Source organism: Globicephala melas, chromosome 14 (genome assembly GCF_963455315.2).
Source record: "Globicephala melas chromosome 14, mGloMel1.2, whole genome shotgun sequence".
Taxonomy (NCBI): Eukaryota; Metazoa; Chordata; class Mammalia; order Artiodactyla; family Delphinidae; genus Globicephala; species Globicephala melas.
This window is the reverse complement of record NC_083327.1, coordinates 57382287-57409446: the sequence shown is the minus strand read 5'-3', so window position 1 is coordinate 57409446 and position 27160 is coordinate 57382287. Positions and strand designations below refer to the sequence as shown.

At 39.0% G+C, this 27160-nt stretch overlaps 1 protein-coding gene across 37 annotated transcripts in view; it reads left to right on the top strand.

Annotated features, from left to right (window-relative positions):
- The window catches only part of EPB41L2 (erythrocyte membrane protein band 4.1 like 2), a 319453-nt gene that overhangs the window by 201620 nt on the left and 90673 nt on the right, over positions 1–27160 (top strand). For 16 of the 37 annotated variants that reach the window (XM_030853462.3, XM_060283720.1, XM_030853455.2 and 13 more), the window contains 10 exons: positions 401–619; positions 2194–2281; positions 6801–6953; positions 7456–7553; positions 11898–12070; positions 16563–16735; positions 20973–21008; positions 21260–21322; positions 23284–23430; positions 24779–24883. In XM_030853462.3, coding sequence (XP_030709322.1) covers positions 401–619; positions 2194–2281; positions 6801–6953; positions 7456–7553; positions 11898–12070; positions 16563–16735; positions 20973–21008; positions 21260–21322; positions 23284–23430; positions 24779–24883 — 1255 coding nt within the window. Of the gene's footprint in view, positions 1–400; positions 620–2193; positions 2282–6800; positions 6954–7455; positions 7554–11897; positions 12071–16562; positions 16736–18337; positions 20864–20972; positions 21041–21259; positions 21323–23283; positions 23431–24778; positions 24884–27160 lie in introns of those variants that run through there. The other 21 variants (XM_060283732.1, XM_030853468.2, XM_060283731.1 and 18 more) reach the window with 10 other exon arrangements.

The following is a 27160-nucleotide window of genomic DNA, read 5'->3' as shown; positions in this document are numbered from 1 at the left end:
TAGCTATTTCTTAAATTTTATTAGTCTTTATAACTTTTGAAGAGCATACTAATCTTGATTACAGTTTTAAAGCCAAGGAGACTAAGTGATGAGAATTTCACCTGCAGTCACAAAACTCTTTTTTTGTAATAGTAAAAATACACTGTTGCCTGAATAGCAATTCAGAATTTCCAGAATTTCTCTATTACTTGGCCCTCTAGATGCATTTTTTATAAATAAGTCACAAGTTTAGGAGTCCATGGAGGAAGGTGGGCTTCTTATTACAAAACACTTCTTTTGTTCTGCATTTGAAGAGTGCCTATATTATATATTTGTTTCAGAGAAACATCAGAATCATATTTATGAGCGCTACAATCTTAACTAACTGTTCTCCCACCCTTTTGTCCCCTGTTCCTCACAGATACTTCTTGTGCCTTCAGCTCCGGGAGGACATTGCCTCAGGCCGCCTGCCCTGCTCTTTTGTGACACATGCCCTCCTGGGATCGTACACACTGCAGGCTGAACTTGGGGACTATGACCCAGAAGAGCATGGCAGTCATGACCTCAGTGACTTCCAGTTTGCCCCTACACAGACGAAGGAACTGGAAGAGAAAGTGGCAGAGCTGCATAAGACCCACAGGTCTGTAGACTTGCTTACTGGAGAGAGTGACCGTGGTGGGTTTAAATGGCTTCCCTTATAGCATTTGCTGGACATTTGACCATAGTTGATGGGATTATTCAGTTTGCCCTGTGGAGCTTCACCTAGTGCTAGTCAAGATAACTTGGAGTCATTGAGACAGCCTTCCGTTGTCTTTATGACTGTAATATGAGGAACTGTGCTCATGAGACTAAATGTTTTCATTTATTAAAAAAATTTACTGGGCTTCCCTGGTGGCGCAGTGGTTGAGAGTCCACCTGCCGATGCAGGGGACACGGGTTCGTGCCCCAGTCCGGGAGGATCACACATGCCACGGAGCGGCTGGGCCCGTGAGCCATGGCCGCTGAGCCTGCGCATCCAGAGCCTGTGCTCCGCAACGGGAGAGGCCGCAACAGTGAGAGGCCCACATACAGCAAAAAAAAAAAAAAAAAAATTTACTTTTCCCCGTGATATCTCCTGTGCCCTACTTCCAGTCCTCTCCCTTCGTACACACACGTGCACACATATACACATACACACACCTGAAACAAACATACCCACGTACTTGTTTGGCATTGATTATACATTTCTTCTGCCTTTTAATTATTTTTATTACCATATTTGATAAGAAAGCCAGGGAGATACTGAGGCATCAGGATTTGAGTCAGAAATGTGAGTGGTAATGGGCGTTAAGGGTAGTAAATCTACAGGTGGTTTCTCTATCCTCAGAAGATGACTTTTGGTTTAACTGAGGGTTATTAATTACTTAAATACCGTGTTACACTTCGAGAACTTTTATATCTGTGAAAACAAATGGTTCTCTTAAGCATGAGTTTTTAACACTCCCAGCTACGAAATTCTAACTTGTCCCATATGGCAGAATTGAAGTTTTCAAAAATTTTGACTGAAATGATTTGAAAGGAACTTTCAGAGATTAGAGGTTTTTAAACAGACTGCCTTCACTGACTTTTCTTTAAAAAAAAAAAATGCAGTATTTGACTTTAAATATTTTCTTATTAACTTCATTCCAGGTCTGTTCAGTAGATGCCGTGGGGAATGCCTTGGGGAATATGAAAATTAACGGGGCCCTGCTTCCTAGGAGCTTAAAATTTGTTTAGTTGGGACATGTCAGATGTAAGATCAAGCACAAGTACTTCTCATCTTTAGTGTCGTCAGTCGTAATGAAATTAGGTTAAGGAGAGAATTTGTCTATTTCAGAAAGATGAAATGACTTTCTATTTTTTTATTCTTTTATTTTTAAAATGAATTTATGTTGTACCCACTATTGCTGGGGCTTTTTCCGTAGTGGAAAAAAGTGAAAGCAACTTTCTAAGATAAAAAGGGTAAGTGTGGAGGGACACATCCTTGCAGTGAGTAGGTTCATATCGGAGGATCTTAAGAGAAAAATGCTGGAGGTTGAGAGTTGAGCCTTCTTCCCTGATTCCTCCTTGTCTGCACATTTAGCTGGGCTACTCCCTCCACTCCAAACTCTCCAAGCTCATGCACCCCTTTCTCTAGTTTGGTTACATTTGCTTTGCATCCACCAGTAAGATAATATTGTTTCTTTTGATTCTTAGGGGTTTATCTCCAGCACAAGCTGATTCTCAGTTCTTAGAAAATGCCAAGAGGCTTTCCATGTATGGAGTCGACCTGCATCATGCCAAGGTACTGTGCGTGGAACGGAAAGGGGGCCTCTTTCCGGTCTGTTGGCTGAAGTTATGAGAGGACTCCAGTTGTAGACTAGCCTAGTTCACTTTCAGAAAAGGATCCTCACCCTCACCCAAGGGACTGTATTTCTTTGGGGTTTCTAATTGGGGGGGTTTATGGTTGTGGGGAGGGATCATTGATCCTCCCTCTTATTCTTTCTTCTTTTCCTGGTCTTTTAAGTTGATACCCTTTCACATATACTTACGGTAAGACTCACCTTATCAGCCTTCTTTACCCCTCGTCCTACCTTTATTCTGTCCCAGCTTTTGCTCTTGCAAGTGCTGCCTCTGTCCCAGCCCCGTCTCCCACCTGTGTCCTGGGAGAGGAGAGCAGCTCTTAGCCACCATGAAAGGGCAAGGCAGCATGGATATGACCACTTGCCGAAAAACTGCCGGTGAAGGAGCCCTAGAGTTGGGCTTTTCCCTACAGGTCTGTTGTACTTCTTGTAAGATACACTGTGCTGGCCCAGGCTCCAGGCAATTAGACCTTCTGTCCCATGTGAGCAAGAATGGAAAAGAATGGAATCATGGAGGTAGCTGATAGGAGAGGCAGGGTTTGGTGAGGAAGATGCCAGCAACAAACATCACCTACTTCATGATCCTAGTTTGGATGATCAGGTAGTGGGGAGAGTCGGGGTGGGAGCAGTAGGTGGGGAGTACAAGAGACAAGATGAAAGATGCACTTGGTTTTGAAAAACATGTCCAGAGTCGGCTCAGCATGCAGAGGGAACCTATTGTTGCCTGCGTTTAAAGGACCCGTCCGTCCCTTGGTGAGAAATCCCTAGGAAGGCCTATCACCCAAAGGTATCTTCCTTCCCTTGGCCTCAGATTACTAATTCTTGCTTTTGTGTTAATAGTACTTCATATTTGCAAAGCACCCCTTTTGCCTCTGTGCCTTCCTTTATTCTTTAAATATTTTTCCTTATTACAAAAGTAATACATCTTCATCCTAGGAAATAGAGGTGAACAGAAAAATATAAAAAGACTGAAATGTCTTTATGCAGAAACAAGCACTGTTAGTATTTTCTTGTTTTATTTAAAAAAAAAATCTCTGAGCAGTTGAACTCACATTTTAAAAATGAGATTATACCATGAGTATTATTTCATAATTTTTTTTTTTTAAACTTGCTCTTATAAACACTTCTCCATGGTAGTAAATAGTCTTTGGCAGCAACATTTTTTAACTGCTACGTGCTGTATACACTTAATTTTTAAAAGTACTTTCACTTACACTATCTCATTTAAGGGTCGGATGTTTTTGTTTTTACGAAAACTACATAAAACAGAATGCATATGGCTTGTTACACTATCTGGCTTGTTGCCTCAAGCCACACAGTGTAAAGTAGTCCCATCTGTGTGATGTCTGCTGATAAATCCTACTGGGAGGTAAAACAGATCTTCTCCACACTTGAGTGTCTTGTAGCTCATTTCTCTGTATGATGGGGACAGGCTGGGTCAGCAGGCAAACAGAAATAAGGGAGGGAGGACAGAGCAGATTTGGTATCAGAAAGACGCCCAGAGCCCACCTCTCCTCTAAACCCTGTTATTCTTGCCACACGTGAATCTTACATCTGCTGCTTTTGTTGATCATTAGTGAGAACGCAGTCCTTAGATGACAGTCCTGGAAGGTTTCAGGATTCTTGTTTTTGAAGTTGTATGTTAGAAAAGTTAAAAAGTTGCTGGTTTTGTTATAAGTGTAATTTCAGTTCTTGCTGTGTGGTTAGGAGTAGATCACTTAGAAAAAATCAGAATAACGCGCATTCATTCAACTTATCATCTGGTGGACTTAGATAATATCTGATGCACAAGATATTTGCAGCTCACGGGAAAAAAATCTGTAGCAATGTAAGAGAACTTTTCATGTATTTAAAAGTTTTGTGCCTGTATGCGTTTTTCATTACCTTGAGATCATATTTAAAAATTATTTTTTAATTAATATTTTATCGTCAGAAGAGTCCTTAATGGCACACTTATGTTAGGACAAGGTGAGGGTGTTGACTAAAAGGGCTCTTGACAAAGATAGAAGGAAACCACAAGAATAGAATGATGCCCATGAGCTGGTAACAGCAGCTCTCCTAACCCCTCTGGGTGGGGGGGCGGGGGGTGAGGCAAAGAGTAGTTGCCAGAACCCAGGGGGGGCGATCTGTGTGGAGAGGGCTGTCTTGAGAGGAGCTGCGATGGTCCAGGAGATAGCCACCGTGATGTGACCACACAAGGAAGGAGTCTGGGTATTAAAAACCCTGACCTCCTTGCCCTCCTCCCTGTCTCTGATCTTCTTCAAGAACTTTCCATTGGCTGAAGTCAGTGGGAGCGGGATCCTGTTGATGTCCAGATGGGGTAGCTTCCTAAGGCAGTGAGCAAGGTGGAGAAGATGCCCCCCCCACCTTTTTTTTTTTTTTTTTTGCGGTACGCGGGCCTCTCACTGCTGTGGCCTCTCCTGTTGCGGAGCACAGGCTCCGGACGCACAGGCTCAGCGGCCATGGCTCACGGGCCCAGCCGCTCCGCGGCATGTGGGATCCTCCCGGACCGGGGCACAAACCCGTGTCCCCTGCATCGGCAGACGGACTCTCAACCACTGCGCCACCAGGGAAGCCCAAGATGCTCCTTTTTTATTAGTTTATTTTTCTGACTTTGTTGCTGAATGGCAGAAGTCAAATATGGAGAACTAAGGCATGCTTTTTTTCCCTTTAACTTCTTTCCCTTAATCTGTAATTTCTATTCACACAAATACAGATAATTGTAAAACAATATGTGGAACAATCGAACCTCAGTTGATTTGCTTGGATCCAGATTGTGTTTATTTTTCAGTCAGATAAAATAGGTTCAATGTCCTGTTGAAAGATTGCCTCACACTAGAGATAGCTTTGTTTAATGTTTCAAATGAGGGTTGCCTCCTTATTTGTGCTGAGAACATGCTGTCTTGGGTAATCTTCCGGCCTGCTCCCTGTGTCCCTGGCCAGTGATATTTTGGGCAAACACGTCATTTGTGTCTGGTGCCAAATTGCTTAGGCACCTGTGCCTGGTTCACTCTGGCTTTTTACTCTGTTCCTAGAGAGAACTGTGGCTGTCAGGATATGGGTGAATAAAGCACCTTTGTAGATGAGATTTTTAAACCTGCTCAGATGGTCTAATGTAATTTTTTTTTTTTTTTTTGCGGTACGCGGGCCTCTCACTGCTGTAGCCTCTCCCGTTGCGGAGCACAGGCTCCGGACGCGCAGGCCCAGCGGCCATGGCTCACGGGCCCAGCCGCTCCGCAGCATGTGGGATCCTCCCGGACCGGGGCACGAACCCGTGTCCCCTGCATCGGCAGGCGGACTCTCAACCACTGCGCCACCAGGGAAGCCCCGGTCTAATGTAATTTTATTTGTATATGAGTTGTTCACATATCACAGCAGTGAATGCCATTGGCATCAGTTACCTAGTACTGTATTTCTATTTTTAAAAAACTGAAATAAATTGCGTTAAATGGTTCTCAGTAACAAGGCAGTTGAAATGTTTTAGTTTTATTGACTCGAACCTAGACTATGTGGGGTTTGTTTCAGCATATTTTGTGAGAATTTGTTCCATGTTGTTAATGATTTCTAAAAATGTGAATATCCCTGAATAATAATCTTCAATTTTCCATATCTTGAATGAGATCTAGTTCTTCTCTTAAAGATATTTGAATATTGTACATATTAGATCTTCAACCACTACTTGAAACGTGAGGAGGCAGATTTTTACTTTTGTCTGTAAATGTATTTGATTTTTAAAAAAAATCTTTCAGGCTGGCGATTATTCTAGATTGTCATCTTTTCCAAATTAAAACGCCGAGGAAAGAAAACAATAAGTTCAAGAATAGTCTGTAGTCTGTTTGAAATATGCCAGCCAAAGGAATGTTGCAATGAGAACGGGATGTCAGCAGTTAGTGTTATTGAAAAACTGCTTGGAAGAATTCAAAGATTTCAACACCGTCAGCCTAGAAGAGAAATTTTCTATGAGGAGTTGGTGTTCTCCAGCATATAGATGTTACTTAACAGCTGTTAGCTAGCATAATCCTCTGAGATAAATTTGCCTACAGTAAAATGGCTGACTGCACCTTAGGGTAAGCCGACAGACTGTCCCCAGGGGCTGGAATAGCCTCTAGGAAACATGTTTTATCTCCTGTATCTTCAGGATGTCTAAATTGAGGTCTATTTCCTTTCCTCCCTTTTAGCTCTTACAGCCGAGCTCGAGGACATATTAGTTAGGCCTTTTGAAGAATGTTGTGTCCTGTAGTCATGTTGCCATATCTCAAATCTGACCCCTCAAGAGGAATATCTAGGTTTAAGATGTGTTGTATGTCCTACTGTTTCTATTAACTTGTGTACGATCACTGCAGTTGAAATACAGACCTGTTAAATTGGCGTTCCTGATCATGGTTTGAGGGGCATCATTGACTTCCCTACCTATATAACTTTCACAGCTCTAACCATGGTCAAATGGCTTATGGTTGGCAGGACTCAGAAGGCGTGGACATCAAGCTGGGCGTGTGTGCTAATGGGCTTCTCATCTACAAAGACAGACTGAGAATCAATCGTTTTGCTTGGCCGAAAATCCTGAAAATCTCCTATAAGCGCAGTAACTTCTACATAAAAGTTAGGCCAGCAGAGGTAAGCAGAGTCACGTAGCCCTTGGCATATCTAATCGGGCTTTGTCAGTGTTCTCCTTTATGGCCACGAACTACCAGAATTCTTTTCCATTGAATGTTAAGAAAATGAACTATTATTTATTCCTCCATGGTAAAAAAAAAAAAAAGAGGGTTTTTGATGATAAACTTGCATATATGTATTCCTGTTGATAAAACAAAACAAAACAAAACAAGCAACAGCCACAATTTCACAGAAAAGGAAAAGTAGTCAGTGCCTGCCACATCTGGGGGGGGCTCATTTTTCTTTTATCTTTGCATCAGCTAAGTGGTCAAGATCGATAGGAAGGTGGTAAAATGAATTAGTGGACATTGAGGGATAGCTGATTTATGTCAGTAGTTGATATTTGCCCTTTTTCAAGAAGAACAATTACTTCTTAGTGAAATATCTGAATAATCCATGTTTTTCAGTAGCTTCTAATCAGCTCTTAGGAGATATGCTAATTTGTTTTATGGATTTATTCTAGCTGGAACAGTTTGAGAGCACCATTGGCTTTAAACTGCCAAACCATCGGGCAGCGAAAAGGTTATGGAAAGTGTGCGTGGAACATCATACTTTCTACAGGTAATTTTGAGAAAACAGCTTGGGATTCATGAAAACAGATCTTGGTACCCTCTAGATCCTAGGAGGGGGCAGTGGATAGCGTGGCAGACGCAGCTACAACTGCTTTATGGTTCTTTGCTCTCCCTGTTCGTGTATCTGTTTCTGTCACCATGCCGTGCTAGTCCTGGCTCAGAACTGCTCTGCCTCTGCAGTGGTCCCTCACTCTAGTTGCCCTTTACCAGCATACCCTCCCACCCCAGCTGCCGCTCTTTCACTGTCACTCACCTTAGGCTTCACTTAGTTGCTCTTATCAGCTCCCTCCTGTCTTACTTCTTTCCCAGCCAGACCAACCCTGAGCCCTGTGCTCTGTCCCTTTGCTACTGTGTTAGGAGTGTTCTCCCTGCTAAGTCCCTGTCCCTTTTTGCACATCAGCCTCCACTCTTCTGGTCCTGGATGAGTCCTGTGTCCCGACCTCACCATTTCTATACCTGTGCTACGACGTGTTGCTTTCAATAGCATAACTATCCAGACAGACACACTCACACAGCGCTTTGGGTTGGTGCAGTTACAGAGAGATCATTTCCCACGTCAGCTGGATCCTAGTGCCACCATCACAAGTATTCCTGGTCTTCTTGAGCCCCAGGGCACCCTGGCCCCTCTGCTCAGATGCCCTTCATTGGAAGGTGATAGTAGATGCTGTGGGTCGTGAGCATTCTTGGTTTCATGCATCTTCTCCTTTTCTCTTTTTGTCTATAATTTAGCATCGTTTCCCTCTCCCTTCATTCATTCTTTTCTTCCTCTCCTGTTTCAAGAAAGAGCATATATAGAACTTTTATTCCTCTACCTTGATCCCTTGTTTCATGCCTCACGTAGGATTGTGCTTTGTAAATCATGTGCCCCCAGTGGGTGGCTTCGATGCGTTCTTTGGCCAATAAACATGTCCATGTCCTGCTCCCTGAAAAACCAAAAAAACCCAGAAGATCTCCTTAGACCTTTTAGCCTCCTATAGCTTTTGTCCTGTCTCCTTTCATACTTTTATTCAGGGGCATACTTACTAACATTGCTTTTCTTAGCAAAGTGTGGTTTGCTGATCTTCCTTTTCTCTGTTTCCTCAGTTTCCTATTACTGCAGTCTAGATAGCTGTGATATCTAGACCCTTCATCTTTAAAGTTTTTGCTTTGCACTCTTAAGGTCTAATGCTGCCCCTCCACATACTAGATGTGTGATTGTAGGTAAGTTACTCAACCTTTGTGAGTCTCTCCCTTTCATCATTTGTGTGATGGTGGTAATGATAATAGTGCCTATATTACAGGGTTGTTTTGAAAACTAAATGATATAGCTCACGTGAAACAAACTTAGAACCATTTCTGGTATGAAATAATGTTTATCATTATCATCATTATTCTTAGTTTTGTAGCATAGTGTGCTATTTATTTTCAAAACTGCTCTAATATACTCATTTCAGAGGAGTCGTATTACCATTGACTTAAATCACCAAAAAGATTCTTTTAGAGAGAACTCATAAATGTTTGTGGTCAACACTTTTTTGTTTTGGTACTAGTTTCTGTTTAATTGTAGCTTAATTGCTTAGGGATTTCTTTGTGATCAGAAAATTAATCTGTAATCTAATACTTTGTGTATGTGGTCACCAGTGCCAGTTGGGCAAGAAAGCACTTTATCTCAGTTTGACATAAACAGAATAAAAATCCTCTAGTTAATGATTTTCCCTCTTTTGCATTATGACTTAAATCTGCCTTTAAAATATTTTCCTTGCACTTCTTGGATTTATATATTTTTTAAACTGGAAGTAAGAGAAAATCCTCATATGGAGCTGCTCATTCTGGGAAGATGTGGCCTTTGGTTGAGATATAGTCAACTGAAGTGTACCTGCAGAAGGGTAGCAGATAACCCAGTCTCGCTCTCCTGTTTGCCTCTAGTCTTTTTTTTTTTCTTTTAAATAATTTTATTTTATTGTGGCAAGATCACTTAACAAATTTTAAATGTGTAATATATTATTATTGACTGTAGGTACAGTGTTGTATAGCAGCTTTCTAGAGCTTATTTATCTTATTTAATTGAAATTTTTTGCCTGGTGATTAACAACTCCCCGTCGTACCCTCCCTCCAGCCCCTGGTAACCACCATTCCAGTCATTGATTCTGTGAATTTTGACTCTTTTGGATACATCATATAGGTAGAATTATGTAGTACTTGGCTTTCTGTGTCTGGCTTGTTTCACTTAGCGTAATGTTCTCAAGGTCTCTCCTTGAGATGGGCCATTCCATCTCAAGGATGTTACATTCCAGAATGTAACAGGTCCATTCTGTTACATACTGCAGAATATCCTTCTTTTTTAAAGGCTGAATAGTATTCCATTGTATGTATATCCTGTATTTCCTTTATCCATTCATTTGTAGATGGATGGTGAGGTTGTTTCCATATCTTAGTTATTGTGACTCGTGGTATAATGAACATGGGAATGCTAATATCTCTTTGAGATCCTGATTTCAGATCTTTTGGAAAAAAACCCAGATGTGGAACTGATGGCTCATGTGGTGGTTCTATTTTGAATTTTTTGAGGAGCCTCCTTACTGTCTCACATAGCTTCTGTACCATTTTGTATTCCCACCAATAGTATGCAGGGGTCTCAGTTTCTCCACATTCTCGCCAGCACTTGTTGTCTTTTGTTTAGTTTTTAAAATTTTGTGGAGGAGGGGGTATTTCCTTTTGGGTCATGATGCATGTTTCTCCTGTGAGATATTTTTTAGAAATGTCTCTTTTTGTCCACTTGTTGATCTCCCAGTACCTACAGGGCATGCTTCATGAATGCATGATAAAATAAATGTGATTTAGCCAACTTGTTTTTCAAGGAGAATGAGCATTTCTTAATTACTGCACTGATAAGCTTGCCAATGACCCTTTTTTCTATACATCATTGCTTTCTTACACGGCATTCTTAGACCATAGCTAGCTGGATTGCAAGGTAGGGAAACCCACCATATTCAGTCCATCAGGAGACAGTGCATGGTAAATGACCACATTTCTCACCCTGCCCCTGGTGCTCGTTATGAGTGTGCCGAGACATTTAATCTTTCAGCGTCCCAGGTTCATTCACTGTTAGAGAAAGAGATTACAGAGCACAGACGAGAGTTAATTTCTGGTCTAAATGTCTAGTATTCCGGCTTTCTAATTTAAGAATATAGAGCTTTTTCCAAAGTACAGTTTGAGGCACTGACGTCTTCAGATTATGCTTTCTCAGCAACATCATCTCTGTCTCCTTTGAAAATCTATTGGCAGAAAATGGAAGTTTTCAAGGAACACTTCTGCTAGCCTCTATGACAAGACTAAAGCCAAGAGCGTATTAGTTCTTTTTACATCAGTCTCATTCTAACACGTTGTTTTCCTGGGTTGATATGATGGAGAATCCTGAACTGATGGGGGAGCACCTCTTGTATTACCATGTAGCTTTACCTTGACTTGAATCTCTTTTCATTGCTCGTTAAGCAGAAGGTTTCTAAAAGTTGAGCAGAAATGCTAGTAATACTCGGAACGGTAAAGAACTCTTTAAGAAACCACTCTTTGGATAATGATAGGAAAAATTTTGGTGGAGTTCTCCATATTCTGGAATTGTCAACTGCAGTCTTCTTATTTAATACATTCTCTAAGAGCTCTGGGATTATCTTTTTTGTTAAGATGTTTTGCCAGCTCTTCATCAGGCAGTGAAGGCAAGATAAGTTCAGTTGTATACCAGACAAGATTGGCTCACTTACTGAAACCGTGCTTTCACATAAGTCTGGAAGTACTTGCCATCAGGAGTTGTACTTCATTCGTTACGGACCTGGGGTTTAAGCAGGAGAATTGTGCTGGCAAGAAAGGGTGTTCGTCATCCCTACAGATCCACTGTGCGGTGTTCTTCATGGGACAGCGTCACTTGATGGGACAGATTCCTGAGTTAGACGTTCTTTCCCAGAGAAATAGACATAAATATTAAGAATTACTAATGGCAATGGATTGCTGCTTGGCACTTCTGGCTTGGAGCAAGAATTCAGACATATGTGTTTATATAAATGATTTAAGTTAATACAAATAAATAACCTTTGATATACACTGAAAACAGCTGCGTTTTTGCTCTGGTTGAGGAAAACATTATTCATGAATATGTGAATGAGGATTTATTCATCTTATCATTGTCATAAAGCTCTGTATATAGGAGGGTTTATAAATAATGTTGATTTTTATTAGGAAGTTTAGGCAACATTTTTTGGACCAAATAATCATACTTAATGAAAAGAGATATTAAAATATATAGTTTCAAAGTTAAAAAAAAATCCATAAAGTCTAATTTTGTTCCCTTTTTCCACCACAGGCTCGTGTCTCCAGAGCAGCCACCAAAGGCCAAGTTCCTGACCTTGGGGTCCAAGTTCCGCTACAGTGGCCGTACCCAAGCGCAGACCCGCCAGGCCAGCACCCTCATTGATAGGCCGGCACCGCACTTTGAACGCACTTCTAGTAAGCGGGTCTCCAGGAGCCTAGATGGAGGTAAACACACTTATTAGGATTCTGGATTCCATTAATCTTTCTCTAATCCAGTGGGATCAGAAAATGTTGATCTACTTATTAATAAGATCCCCAGAAATACCCTAGAGGGAGAACCATTCTTTTTTCCTGAGTAAATAAAATACTGTTACTTACACTCATAAGAAAATAATTTTATAGTGTTTTGAAGTTGTCATTCTGAACGTAAATTTTCTTGGCACTGTAAATACACACAAATATCAGTTGAGTTCTTGTCGATGAGATGTTGGACAGATGTTTTTACTGGTCTGACTTAATCGTGATATATGTTATGTGACTTAATTTCTTGAACTTGTTAAGTAATGGCAAACATGTAATTCCAAGGGGTTTTGGTGTGATAGCATATATAGAACTTTTATTCAAAGGAACGTAAAACATCCATTGCATCATCACATTTTTGAATTTAAAAACCCTTGCTAAAGCTTAACAGACATTCTAGCATACCGGAAACCATTCACAGCTTCCAAGGATTAGTTTAAATACAGTGCTTAACAAAAAGGAAATATAGTGTGTTCATCTGTTCTTACATCCAAGGGGAGACATGTATAACTTTTTTCTATTAGAATTCTCATTTAGCTACATATATGTAGTTTTTAAATAAATTACACATGGAAATAAATTGATGTTGCTTCCCTTCATTTTATATATATATCTTATTACCTGTCTAATTTTGGGTTAATAGCAGATTTCCTATAAAAGAGCTGAGGTTAATTTTATATTAGAATGCTTTAAAATTTTTTTTTCTTTCTACCTAATAGCAAGTAATTGGTATGGATACCTTTCTACCAGAAGTAGTTCTCCAACATTTTTTGGCTGATGAATCTCAAAACATACACACAAAAGTAGTAATGCTAAATTGGAAATTTTCTATTTTACTACTGTTTATCAGCAAAAACCTGGTTTTGATTGTTATTACTGATATCTTTCTGAAATACGAACTTGAACAACTTATGTTTCAAATAATCAGCTGAACTGAACAGACTGGATATGCTAATAGATAAAAATCTTCTCTCAGTAGTGAAGAATTGACACTCCTTGGCCTTGATCTATTTTTCCTGGAATAAACTTAGAAAACAGATCCAGCCAGACACACAGATACTTCCCAAGTTTTGTTGGTGGGCATTTTGGTACATATAGTTATTGAATCTTGCTTCTGGAGAATCTTTCATATAGTTTTATGAGACCACAGAAAAAAATGTGCAACAGAATCATAAATTGTGGTTCAAATAAATGTCCACGTTCCCAAATGCAGTGATTTAAATTTAGTGAATTAGTACTGCGTGATAGTTGTCAGAGTATCTTTTAGCTCATCAACAACTGAGTACTTTTTCCAAGTAAATCCAAAAAATGTGCCCGGTTATATAAATATTTCACAAGTCTTGCCCCTTGTCACAGAGAATTTATACAAGTGCTGAATAAATGTGATCAGTGTCATTTAATGCCTGAGAGAAATCATTCCTCTTTCTGGAACACTGTCCTTTTTAGCCTTTGTTTTAAACTATGAGGTTTTTATAACTCTCATGTTGCGAATTTTAGGGCTTAAAAAGAGCAGTAAACTACTGCTTTTTCTTTGAGGTATATAAACTGTGCTCAAGGAAGCCCACCATCTTGTATGCACAGTTAGCGCAGAGGGTTATAGTGGGTCCATATCTGAAAACAATGATTTTCACAAGTAAAAGCAACAAACATGGCACAGTAATCCATTATTTTTCCTTTTGTGTTTTGGACACTGTAATTCATCAGATGGGCCAGCCATTCAAAAGGATTATTGTGTTGTTGTGAGAAATAGGAGGCTTTTCATGCCAATACATGACCAGACAGGGAACTATTTGGATAGAGCTTATGTTCTTTTATTCCCCCAGAGCAAAGCTAGGCTGTAACCTGGTACTGAGCTCTATTTTCCCCACCACACCATCCATATACCTTTTGTTGTTGTTGTTGATATGTGTTATGTTTTCTTTCTCCTGTTTTTAAACAGGCTATTTAAATACATAAATATTCTTCACTTTAAGATTTGACAAGTTAAGTCTTTTAGTGATTATGTAGAAAGTAAAAATCAATGTGATATCTAAAGATCAAATGTCAAAATAAAAATTAATCTAGGATAGCTATTTTAGAACAGTGAGATTCCAAGATTGCTATTCAAGCCAGAAAGGAGGCAAATCAGTCATTGAGAGCATTAACACCCCAGATGCATGTGAGAGCAGGGGAACTGATGATTTCCTGGAAGTGGAAAGTATAATCGGGCATTACAGATTGGGTCATCAGGGAAGGAAGGCATATCTGAGGAAGAACCATTTCAGTTGAGACTTGAAGGATGAGAAGGAAGCAGCCGTGAATAGAACAGGAGATAAAGCATTCTGTGGCAGGAGTAGCAGGTCTGAAGATCAAAAGTTTAGGGACAGCTTGATACATTCTAGGAGCAGAAAGAAGGCAAGTGCAGTCAGAACTGACTAGTGATAGGGAGAGGTAGGCTGGGAGCAGGTCACACAGGGCCTTGCAGGTCACATTCTCTTGGTGCCGAACGTGGTTTTTATTCTAGGAAACCATTGAAGGGTGTGTGTTGTACATACATACACATGTGTACACACTTATAGAGGCACATATGTGTACAGTGCTATCTATCTTTAAAAAAAACAAAAATCACTTGATGCCATGTCCAGAACAATTAGAGAGGATGAGAGAGGAAGCTCAGGCCGACTTGTCAGGAATACTCCTGGTGTGAGAGTCCTGGTGGTTTTGTCTCAAATGGTAGTAGACCTATTAGTCATTGGCACCATAGGTTCTGTGCCTTGGGCTTATAAACTTCTCAGGGTTCTACACGGTTTAAGACCTGACAAAAATTATTAGCTGCAAACTGAAATCATTAAGTGTTTAACAAAAGTATTATTGTTAAAAATAAAAATATTGGTCAATATTTTGCCAACTTCATTAGGTAACTTTAAATTGGATATTCATTAAAATTTTGATATCATTACATTTGAAGCCATTTCTAGGTCAGAGTTTCTCATTTTGCAGTAAATCTCTGAGTATGCATGATGGGCGCTTAGAAACCATAATCATAGGTTAAAGAGTTACTCATATACTTTCCAAGGAAAAATTGTTAAAGTCTTTTTAAAAGTTAAAAGCCTAGAAAATAATTATATTTAATGTATGATGTGACTTCATTTTAATGTTTGATATGATTTGTTGTGGGCTTTCCAAAGTATGAGTGTTAAGAGCCGTGAAAGCCTTAAAAGGGACCCGGGTGGTAAAGTAGAGATGGAAGCAAGCGGCCACATTTAGAAATACATCCAAGGGCTCTATTGGACTTGCTGGTTGTTGAGGGGTAAAGGAAGAGACTTCAGGGTATCTGACTTGAGTAACTGGGTGCAAGCATGAGAGTGTATTTGGCAAAAAGTCAAGACTGAGAAGAAGGAAGTTTTGGACAGGGCAGGTGAGGGGTGTGGATTAAGAGGCTTCTAGTAACACATGGATTAGAGGTCTAGGTGTTGCCCAAGTTCAGTATGGTGGGTCACACACAGTCTCTGCCCTCCAAGAGCTTGCAGCCTAAAGTTAAACAGTGGGCTTCCCTAGGGGCATGGGGCCAGAGCAAGCCACACTGTGTCCGGAAAGAACGTTTTATGCTGGTGAAATGACCTCAATGGTTTCTTCTTTGGGGAAGAAACTACAGATGGACAGAGGCTTTTGCGGGTTGCTACTCACTTTGCCTTGTTGAGATTTGAAGCCGTCTTGGATTGATCTACCATATGACAGAAATGTCAACACGATATATGTTCCTGCACATCTGTAGGATAGATGAAGGGAACACATAAGGCCAGATTTGCTAAGGCAGAGGGTTTCTATGTATTAGACTTACTGTAGGTCAGGTTGAGGCATTCAGGAGAGAGGTTAGAAAAAATGAAGAATATTAACATAAACATAGAACTTGATTCTCTAAAATCTACTCTTACTGTCTTGTTGCAGTTTCGACTGGTGTTCTAATTAAAGGTTCCTTTATGGAGGAATTCTGAAAACTTATTGAAGCAAATCATTTTAATAACTAGGTAATTATTTGTTGCAATAGGTAGATTCAGAAATAAGTTCAGGTAAGATTAAAGAGACTCCAGAGAATTAAAATACTGCTCACCTTGTAATTCTGACATAGTACGCTGACTCTGGTGTTTCCTCTGGTCTTAGAGCTCCTTCTACTGGCCAATTCTATGATCAGTGTCTTATCCTTCAAAAATCTGTGACTTGAGAGCTCTGTCTAATTTATTGGGTTACAATTCAGAATACTTACAGAGTTTATTAAAAGTTTAAACGTGTTTATTTGATACATTATTTTCATGATCAAACAGTGTTCCCATTTCTGTTAATTGTCTATAAGGTGCCTGTTTATCTGGGAAGGCAGGGCGTTCATCAAATTTTATCGCTTAAGTGTCCTAAAGCAATCTGTGTGATCATTCTCAACTAGCTCTGATTGGTGGTGTGGACCGAAGTCTTACGAAGGATTTTCCTGGCCCTGCTGGGGAGGTTTCAGCACGTGGCCCTGGAGCTGTGAGCCCTTATGTGGTACAAGATGGTGATGGCAGCAGGGACATTAGAAGCCCAGCTAAAACCCCACACGTGCAACTCACTGAAGGAAAGGTATGGTTAATTAGTTGAATACGTGGCTTTAAATGTGTATTTAGACAAGAGGCTGTCTATTGCATTTGTTGTTTCAGAACTCACTTATCTTAAAATCAGCCATTGTATGTTCTGTGTTGATAAAATTTCCCACTTTTCAAGTATGTGTATGCTCTTGCCGGTTTGGACTGAGTCTCTAACCTTCTTCTGGTTGGTGTTCAAAGCAAAATATTTCAGCGTAAATTACCTTAATACAAGCAAGTAATTTATTGATCTCTTGTCCATCCTTATAATCATCCTATTTAATTAAGCCCCCAATTATAAAAGCTGTGATGATTTGAAATTCATATTTGGTTTGTTTCAAGTAAATTTTAATGTGTAGCCTATGTCTTGATTATTTTATTGTAGTATTGACTTGAATTTTTTAAAAGAAGAAAGGTGGTCTTTATGAAAAATACGATTTTTCATTAATAATCTACCACTGATGAAGAAGAAAGTTTTAAGTAATTGTTTTTTGAATACTGAGTGAGAAGATGGTGTGTTGCTTTCAGTCTTCTTTGGTGTGTATACCATAGTGAACAGAGAAGTAATCTATATTGTGTTTTCAAACTTGCCGGGGTTATTTTATATTACCTTGGGCAAGTATAGTCACTTAGAAGTTGATTTGAAGTGGCTTTGAGTTCTTCAGATCTCTTTTCCATGTCTGCACAAAGCAACTTTTGAATGGGTAACATTGGAAGTAAACATGAAAAAGAAATGAAATCATCCTGTGGATTTATAATGTTTTCAAAATTTTAACTTTGAAAAATTTAAAGATGTGCAACATGAATTTATAAAGAACTTGCTAGATGAGGTAACTGCCAGTGTCTCAGGATTTCCTGCACTGACAGCCCCCAAACCCAGCAGAGAGGAGGGCTCAGGCACCCTGGGGGCCCTGTGTTATGCTACAAGGACAGATGCTTCTGGTAGCACGTGCCATTAGATCCTCTTCATTCCTTTGTTAAAAAATTTGTGAATATTATATTCCACAAAGGATTTGATTAAAAATTAGTTTAGAATAACAGGAATCACAGCAAACAAGGTATCTATCAGTAACTGAAAAGTTGTCAGGATAGGTTATGATTATGCTACCAAGACACCCAGGAGTGGCTACTTACATCAGAAATAGGAGAGCTGAGAATCTCAGAAAGTCTGTGTTCCATTCTGCCTAGATAATGTGATACAAAAGAAAAGTTCTTTTAAATTCCAAGGGAAATTCTGCCTGCTTTTGGTAAACGACTGGCCTTTTCACTAATGCGTTCAGGGTTTGTCAGCGACCAGGTTCAAAAGTAATAATGCTATTTGAGTTGCATAGGATCCGTTTGCAACCAGTTGAAAATTAATAATTAAATCAGCCTATTACCTATAAGTTGTATGTGATAAAAGTAGTCCAGTTTTCCTGTTTTATAAATGGATCATTTAATTCAGTTTCTAATGACACTGTGTTAATACAGTCCTTCTGAGTAAACATTTTCACTAACAACGCACTTCTTCTCTCCTCTTTCTCTCTCTTGCTTTCGGTTCTCCTTTGAATGTATCCGCTGTGTAATTTCACATTCAACCATGGGTTTGCTTTGAGAATAGCTTATTTCCACGTGCCCACCTTCACCACTCATCCGCTGTGCTTCATCTCTTTCCCCACACGTATTGCCAGCCCCTGAAATGGACTTGCTTTCAGACATTTGGGAGGGAGACCCCTTTGGGGAGGCCGATCAGATCACACTAGACAGCTTAGAGCTCCCTTCCCCGGGCGAAACATCAGAGCGGGGGGCTTGTGATTCTGGCTTGGATCCTCTTGAAGCCCCTCCTGAGACTGACTGTCCTCCCGCCCACGAGAAGCCTCTAAAAGAGGCTGAGCACAAGGGTTCAGAGTTTGGGCGCTTCTTCAGTTTCTGCAGACGCTTTCCACCTCGCTTCCCCTCACTGCTCGATGGTGGTGGGTACCTTGCCTTCCCCAGCCTCCCCAAGGCCTGGGTCTCCTTCCTCCCCACCGACATCCAGCACCGTGTTCCCATCACCTCCCCTTTGTTCCTTCCCTCCCTCATCCTCATTTTTGGACTCCTTCTCTCTGCGTCTCAGTCAGTGCCTTTTTCTCTCACCTTTTCCCTTCCTCTGGCTCTATCCCTCTACTATCTGGAGGCAAAAGCTGCTTCCTTGACTGTTTCTTATGACTGTGACTTGAATGACAAAACGGAGGAAGAGGAAGCAGTTGCTGGCTCTCCTACATGAGCTTTAAATCTGTGCGGTCAACCACACTCCACTTCATCTTATACCCTTCGTAATGTAGAGTGTGAACATGTGCATAAATTCCATCACTGGTTAACCTCAAATTAGTATGATCTCTACACTTTCACACACATCCTTTTAGTACATGAGAAATAAGTGTAATTAAACACTTCCCCTCCACTGATATTAATTGACTAGGTCCACACATTCTAAGTTAAGAGCAAAGTTGTAGGATTATTTTATAAATACCTGAACCGTACTAGGCCATAAAAACAAGGAGAGGGGGACCTATGTTGCCCTTAATAATCTGTTTTGGGTCTGTCCATTTTGCAGATAAATGTTAATGCTGTTCCTTTAGGATGGAAACTTTATTTTGATACAGAACTTAGGATGCACTGGACATAACTGTAATCGATATGTATTAGTAGAATTCCTTAGTGCTATTATTTCTTTAGTAGAAAGCCAAGCTTGTTCTTGCATTTTTGAGGATGCATCTGTGACCTTTACTCCTGACATGCATAGGTCTAATCTCAGAAACTCCTTGTCTCCCTATTATTGTAGCTTTTGGAGCCCAGATGAAGTTCAGATAGTTTGTTTTCTTTTTTTAACTCAAAATCATATAAGAGTCACCGTCATGTATTCTGTAAGGAAGATACTATTCTGTTATCTTTTCTCTAACAGATATGTATGAAAAATGAACCATAGTATTTTGAAAATTTAGACTCTGTAGTACTAAGGTTGGACTGGACCTCTTAGTGTTCTTTTATTTAAAGTTAGGTGTCTGGTTTGATCCGAGGATTTTTGCCCCAATATAGGGCTACCTCTGCAGTACTAAGCAGTGCTTACATGTGTAGTACTTTTTGATTTGTTTTGCTAAATGTGGTCTGGGGACTTAGTGTCCCATATCCTGTGGTTACTATTAATACGTAAAATAAGTCACAAAATTTAGAGCAAATCTAAAGGAAAATGTGAAGATAATTAGGCATAGTGGGAGAATCCACGATTCCTGAAGGTTACCTGAAGAATGCCAGATCGACATTTTCGAGAATTAAGTGCTGACCAAGGAATTGGAAGATGATTCCTAGCAAATTGTTGAGTGGGTGTGTCTAATTTTTCCCTGCTGATCAAAAGATACTCTGAGTTCCCTGCTTACCTCTCAAAAATGCTTGAATAGTTTAAGAAAAATAAAAGCACTTTTGAACTCTCAGATTTGACACTGTCTATTACAGTAAAGGAGAAAAAGAATATGTATAATCCTGCTATAAATGAACATGTAAAGGTTAAACTCTTTTCCTTTGGTATCCGAACCAATATTTTTCTTTTATGCTATTCCCTTCCATGAGTCAGTAGTCATCAGTATTTATGTTAGTTTGAAATGTACAGGTTAATTCTTCGGGTCATTAGATAACTGTCCAACTATGAAAAAGTATTCTTGCTTAAAGAATTTTATGAAAGAAAAGTGGCTATAAAATATAAGAGTGTTTTTAACTACCCACCATTTTATATGAAAGTAGCAAAATAAACCAGTTTCCCCCCAAGGAAAGAAATCTGTGTTAAAAAACTAAATAATAGGGTGAACATTTGTCCCTGATAGAAAGTGAAAGCCAAAATTTACATCATGACACTTTGCCCTCACCACTAGTTGATTTAGATGTTTCAAGTTAGAACAGATTGAATTATGCCATCTTTACACTCTCATGTTTTCATTCCTGAGTCAAAACATATTAAAAAGCAGCGCATAATCTAGGGACTGAGAAAGAGTGAAGCTTCCATTCTCCATTCCACCTTTGCAAAAGACCATTTCCATCATTTGTGCAACACTGTAGGTGAAGAAAGACCAAAGTGGCTTAATAGTCTGCATCTTCTGAGGGCCAGACAGTAAAGGTTGGTAATGCTGGTTCACCATTTAAGTTCAATACAGCTTCTTTGCACTGATGGTAGCATTTCCACTAATACTCCCCTTCTCTCCGGCTGCTTGCTGGGTGACTTCCAGGCGAAGACGGAAGAGGAGGAGACACAACTGGAGGAGGTGGATATCTCCCCCCCAGAGTTACATACCTGGTAGCTGCTGCCTGCCATTATCATTTGTGCGGGGGGTGGAGCACTTTTAGGGTTTATTTGTGAGTTTTGCTCGCTGTGGCTTTAGGTTCTTAAGATTTTTATTCCTCTTTTATTTTAATGTCTTAGACTATCCAACTCTGAGTCATTTCTGGTGCTTGCTGATTGATACACTTATGTTTATTTGCCTTTTCCCCCCCTGTGTGTGATTTAATTTCACAGAAAAATTCCTTGAGAGTAGAAGGGGATAATATTTATGTCAGACATAGCAATTTAATGTTGGAGGTTTGTATAATTTAAGAAAACAACTCTGTCCTAATGGCTGCCAGGCTGCTGTGAACGGGGGGTCACGCACAGGCTGGCTGGCACCTTTCAAGCACAGTGCACGAAATGCATGGGGGAAGTTCACCTTGGGAGTGCATGTTACCAGTCCAGCTTTGTTCTTCTAAAGTGGCTTAGGTAGGAATATATCTACTATAAGTTCTCAAAGTGACAACTGGGAAAAAAAAAATTCTGTGTAATCAAATGAATAAACTTTTTATTCATTAATCTTGAAGTTCTGCAAGTAAACCTATTTTCTCCTAATGGGTTATCTCCAGGGTTTAGAGTCTGAAGTAACATGATCCCATCCTTAATGCACGTTCACCAGAACAAATATTTGTTGATCTGGCATTAAGTCATTTGGCCCTGTGTCCACAATTTTTTTTTTTTTTTTGGTGGTGCGAGAGAGTGCCAAAATCCATGCAATTAGGAATGTGGTCCACTTAAAATCTTCCATTTGGGAGTATGCTAATTAATGGGTTTGTTTTGATTAAAAAGAAAGAATAAATGAAAGAAAGTAAGAAAGAAAAGAGGAGGAAAAAAAAACCTAGCCACCCAATTAGGAATGTAAAATGTATTGTATTCCCCGTGTCACACGAGAACGGTTTTTTGTTTCTTTTTCCCCCTTCTTTTTGGGTAGTACATGGCAGTGTATTCCGTGGAGAACTGCAATCCTCAGTAATTTGACTAATCTGTTCGGTTGCTTTCAGCAGCTTTGATAACTGTTGGAAATGTATTTTTGCATAACTTACTAAAATGCTCTGAAGTGTAATACATAACATTGCTTTGAACAAGTGCAAGAAATGTGCCTGATCTCAAGCCACAGTCATTTTTCCATGCCATGCAAAGATTTTTAGATTTTCATGAGATTTTGCAAATGGCGATAGCAGCTCATAGATGAGCTACTATGCTTGTGCATGCATATGGAATATCTAATTTAATCAGATGCATGACCTGTTTCTCTGGGAGTAGTGGGATTGAAAGCTATAATCCGCAGGTGGCCCCATGATTTTTGAAATACAAGAAAACATTTAAAATTCAGTTAAAACTGTTTTCTGAATACTGCCTTTTATTTCCACAAATATCATTTCTCAGGGCCAATCTAAAAAATCCCACAAGTGACATTTGTCAGGGCCTATTTCAGTGAAAATTGACCTGGTAGTTTTCCTCGCATCTTTTTATAAGGACTGTTTGGTATGTGGGTGGCTTTTGTGCTTGGCAAGTACGTGAAACCAATACGACGTTCATTTATTTTAGAGAAAGGCCAAACAGAAGCAGCCTCTGGAAGCTGTTCCGTTTATTCCATAAGGATTAAAAACCATTGCTGGGAAAAAAAAAAAAAAAAAAAAAAACCATTGCTGAATTTCCTGAAAAAAGCCAACCGTTGGTCCCCCTACCCCCCTTTTTTGGGATGATCCTGAACTGGATTCCTGTCAGGCCAAATGGGCTCTGAGTCCACCTTTCTCTATTTTCACTTGCTTCATTATATTACAGAGTGCAACTCTAGTAGTAACCCTAATCAGAAAGGTAAATTTGCAGGAACAAAGTCATGGGCTGCATTTCAAATCCAACTATTAGAAAGAAGGGTTATTGGCCATGTTGAGTATTAGTTCCATAGCCTCCTTCTACTGATTTCTTAAACAATTCTAAACAGAGAAGAAGTCAGAACCCTTTAAGACAGGAATCATAAAAAAAAATGCACATTGGTTTTATTTTTAAATTTGGACAAACTCATATTCCTAGGTGATGATATGGCTTTTGAGACTTGGCATTTTTCTTGCTTTACTATGTTTTTTTAATCATAAGTTTACTTTGTCTTATTTTTTGGTTTCATTTTTTATTTTTATCCTATTGGGTTTTTTTTTTGTTTTTTGTGTTTTTTTCCTTTTGGATTTTTTCCCCTTTATTACGTTACATATTGCTAGGACCTGGATAAGGCCCAGGAAGAAATACTGAAACACCAGGCTAGCATTAGTGAACTCAAGCGCAATTTTATGGAATCCACACCTGAACCACGCCCTAATGAATGGGAAAAACGACGTATCACACCTCTGTCCCTACAGACACAAGGGGTATGTCACTAGCTATTTGTTGGCTGTATGTCTCAATCCAGCTGTTCAGTAAAACTTAGGTTGCTAATCTATTATGTTGATTCTCAAGACGTTACAAAATGTTCCCTTTTTTTAAAAAAATGTAACTGCTAATAATTTTTAAAATACTAAATATTTATTAATAATGTGTAATACTTATTGATGTAGTTCTTGGGTAAATTGTATGGGTTTCGAAATACCTTTAGAATAGTTTCACTATTTTACTCAAGTAAATTGGTAGTGATGAATTATTACATAGGGCGACCTAGAAACTGATGTATATTGTATTTAGTAAGTTAATTATTGACTTCTGAAATAAGAGAGTTTGTTTAATAATTAAAGAATTAGTGATTAAAGGGATGTAGGAATGTAGACCATATTTAGAATGGTTTAAGGTAATTACTGTGAAGATAAAGAGCTAAATTTAGCTTTAAAGACTGATGAGCCCTGTTGAAAACTTGTAAAATGTTAATTATACAACTTAATACTGAAACTTCTTAGTAATGAAATGTAGATTAGTACTTCAAGGACATTTTCATCCATAACATCTCTCCAAACTCATTCTTTTTCTTTCCATGGTTTATTTCTCTCCGCCACCACTATAAGCATTGCCTTTAGAATATGTTCTCAAAATATTTCTTCATTCTCATCTATATCTGTTCTTTTTGATGCTCCAAAATCTCTCCTGTTGTCAACCAAGAACTTCATGGGCTCGTTTATTTTACTTGAGGGAGATAGTGATCATACTATATTTAATATGCAGTTTTAAAAAGTGTGTTCAGGTGTCACCCTACAATTTCCTCTTTCCTCTTTTCCTTTCACCCCTCTCTTCTCCTTAAATTCATTATCTAGTCTGACTTGAATGTTACCAAATTGTAGGCGTTTGATTTATATATTCTTAGGCTATTTTTATTCACCTTTTCTTAAAAAGCAAAGCTGTTGGTTACTTTAAATTTCTAAGTTTGTGACAGTGAAAGGAAAACAGCTCTTTAAAGCAGATGAGCAAAAGTGATTGCTAAAAACTGAAAAAGCTTTTGACAATATTAAGATTTAAAACACCATAGCAGGGTCTTCTGAAGTTGTATACAACTTTAATTCTTATTTTCAGCTTTTCTGAAGATATTAATGTCCGTATTTCAGAATCAACTCTAGAGCGTTGTCTTTTCTGGGGAAACAGTGTCTGATGACGTGCTGGGATTGTGTCCTCTCTTTATGTGCCGCTTCATCTGGTTTGTTCCGCTGACCCACACAGTCGTTTTATGTCTGTGTTGCTATAGATGTAATTGTACTTGTCTTATTTGTTGATCATGTCTACTGTTTAAAACAATAGAGCAAAGGAGACCATCTTTTCAAGGATATTTTATCCATGACGGAGAAGCATCAGATGGCGGCCGCATGGACAGTTGAAGAGAAATCAGCCCAGGAGGCAGACAAGGTGTTCACCTTGCATCCTTGGATCTACTCTTGCTTTTTCCCCTCTTCCTTTATTTCTGTCCACAGCCATAAGATACTCCTTTTTCCTTGTGTATCAACCTAAATTTTTTAAAATAAACTTTTGAGTGCTTAAAAAGTAAAATAGAAACATAGGATCATTAGATGAGAAGCACCATATTGCAAAAGTACTTTATTTGAGAATCCACAATTTGAAATGCAGACATCTCAACCGATGTAGGTGATAAATGGCCCCTTATTTTGATGGATGTGGCTGGCAGTTGGGAAACCATGATTTCACACGAAAATGCACTGTTTGTACCACGCACACTGTGGTGGTGTTAGAGTAAAGAATTACGTGTGATTTAGGTTACTGTTCTACTAATTGCATTTGGAAACCTTTTGAATTTTTATTTTTTGAGATTTGCAACGGGCTAAAAGATTTTGGTGTATGCAAGCAGCCCCTCGGATCTCTCTGTGCTCCTGCGTATATGAACTATCTGGCATTACTAGGGAAGTTAGCTTTCCGTTGCTTTTACATTGTTATTCTATTTCTAGTGATTTTGCTTAGCCAGCTGGTCAGCTTATTGTTTGTTGGGACTAGAATGCTTAGAGTCTAGTGGAGGAGATAGCAGACATGCAAATTAGTAACTAGAAAATTTGGAGCGCTAAGAAGTGTTAAGGAGATGAAATACTTGTCGAGTTAGAAGGTGATTGGGAAGGCTTGGGAAGAGATAGCATTTGAGTTGAGGCCTTAGTGATGAGAAGGAGGTGGACGTGTGAAGTTTTTTCCATGTGTAAGGAAGAGCAGATGCAGCCCCAAGACAGGAATTAATTTAAAGGACTGAAAGGCCAAATGACAAGGTCTGAGAAAAGTCATAGAGGTCAGACTCCAGATCTTGGCAGGATCTTCAAGAACATATTAACAATTTGGAGTTACATTATAGGAGTGATGGGAAACTATTGGAGAGCTTTAAGCTGAGTAGTGCTATAATCCCACGTCTATGACAAAGACCCCTCTGGTGCTGGTTGAGGAACGGATTATAGGGGATGGGAACGAGAGCACAGATTGGAATAAGGAGGAAGTGTTTCCCTTCCACCAAGTCTGATTTTGTTAGTTGGTAGAGAGTATTACTCATCAGAACATACAGTGGGATGGTGGGGGAGGCAGATTAAGTGGAAGATGAAGCCTTGCGCTAAGAGAATCTGAGATCTGGTTGAGATGAAATATTTCTGGAACACTGCAAATGAGAAACATAACGTCATAAAGCTAAACCAAGTGACATCTTTATATACTTTAAAGGTTAGCTTGAAATCCAAAGCCAATCAGACTCTGCGTGTAAAATGACGACTTTAATATCATATGCTTTGAAATATTACATAGTTTTGAAAATCTATCCTCCTAGAAGCGAGTCAGATGACATCATTTGATCAATTTAAAGTGATGTCCTTGCAGTAGGAAACTTTGGGATTTTGGTGACAGTGTTTAAAATGATCATTTTTTCTGGATGTCATCGTTTAGGGGAGTGTACAATATAAACCATGTACAATGAAAACCATCCATTCGTTATTGTAGAAGTTAACATTAAAATGATGTTATGTGAAATTTAAATCTGGAATTTATCCACTGTTAAGCTCCTAAACAGTTTATCTACGCTTGAAGTTACTGCTTTTTTCTTATTCTTTTCCTCTCCAGCACATGCAGGAAAATACGTACGTATGTACTTAACACACATATGGACTGTTGTAACTGCAATCATCCATTCACCCAACAAACATTTTTTGACCACTTACACTGTATCCGCCCTGTGCCAAATAACACATCATTGCTATTAGTTGAAAGTTAAGTCTGCTGGAGTGTTTTGACTTTTAACAGAATATCTTTTAAATTTCTGTCTTTGTTACATCTTCATTTTGCTACTTGATTTTTCAGGGTGTCCTGATTATCTTTAAATTGCAGTCCTTAAAAAAATGTAAAATAAAAAATTATGCATAAGAGTATAATTTGACCAAGTTTTCCAAATGTCTGTAATATGTGTTTTATAGATTAAAAAAAAGAACAGTAATAGTTTCTTGTTTAGAAATCAATACATCAAACTTTCAAAATGGTTTCAGTACATTATGAATAATTTTGAGAGTAGAGCAGAAAATTGGAAACCAAATCATTTAGTCTTTAATAGGCAAATAACTATTGTATATCCTCTTATGTATTGTGAGAATTATGACACACTTGAACTTGTATAAAATATGAGTTTATATTTTATATAGAAACTCCTGAGTC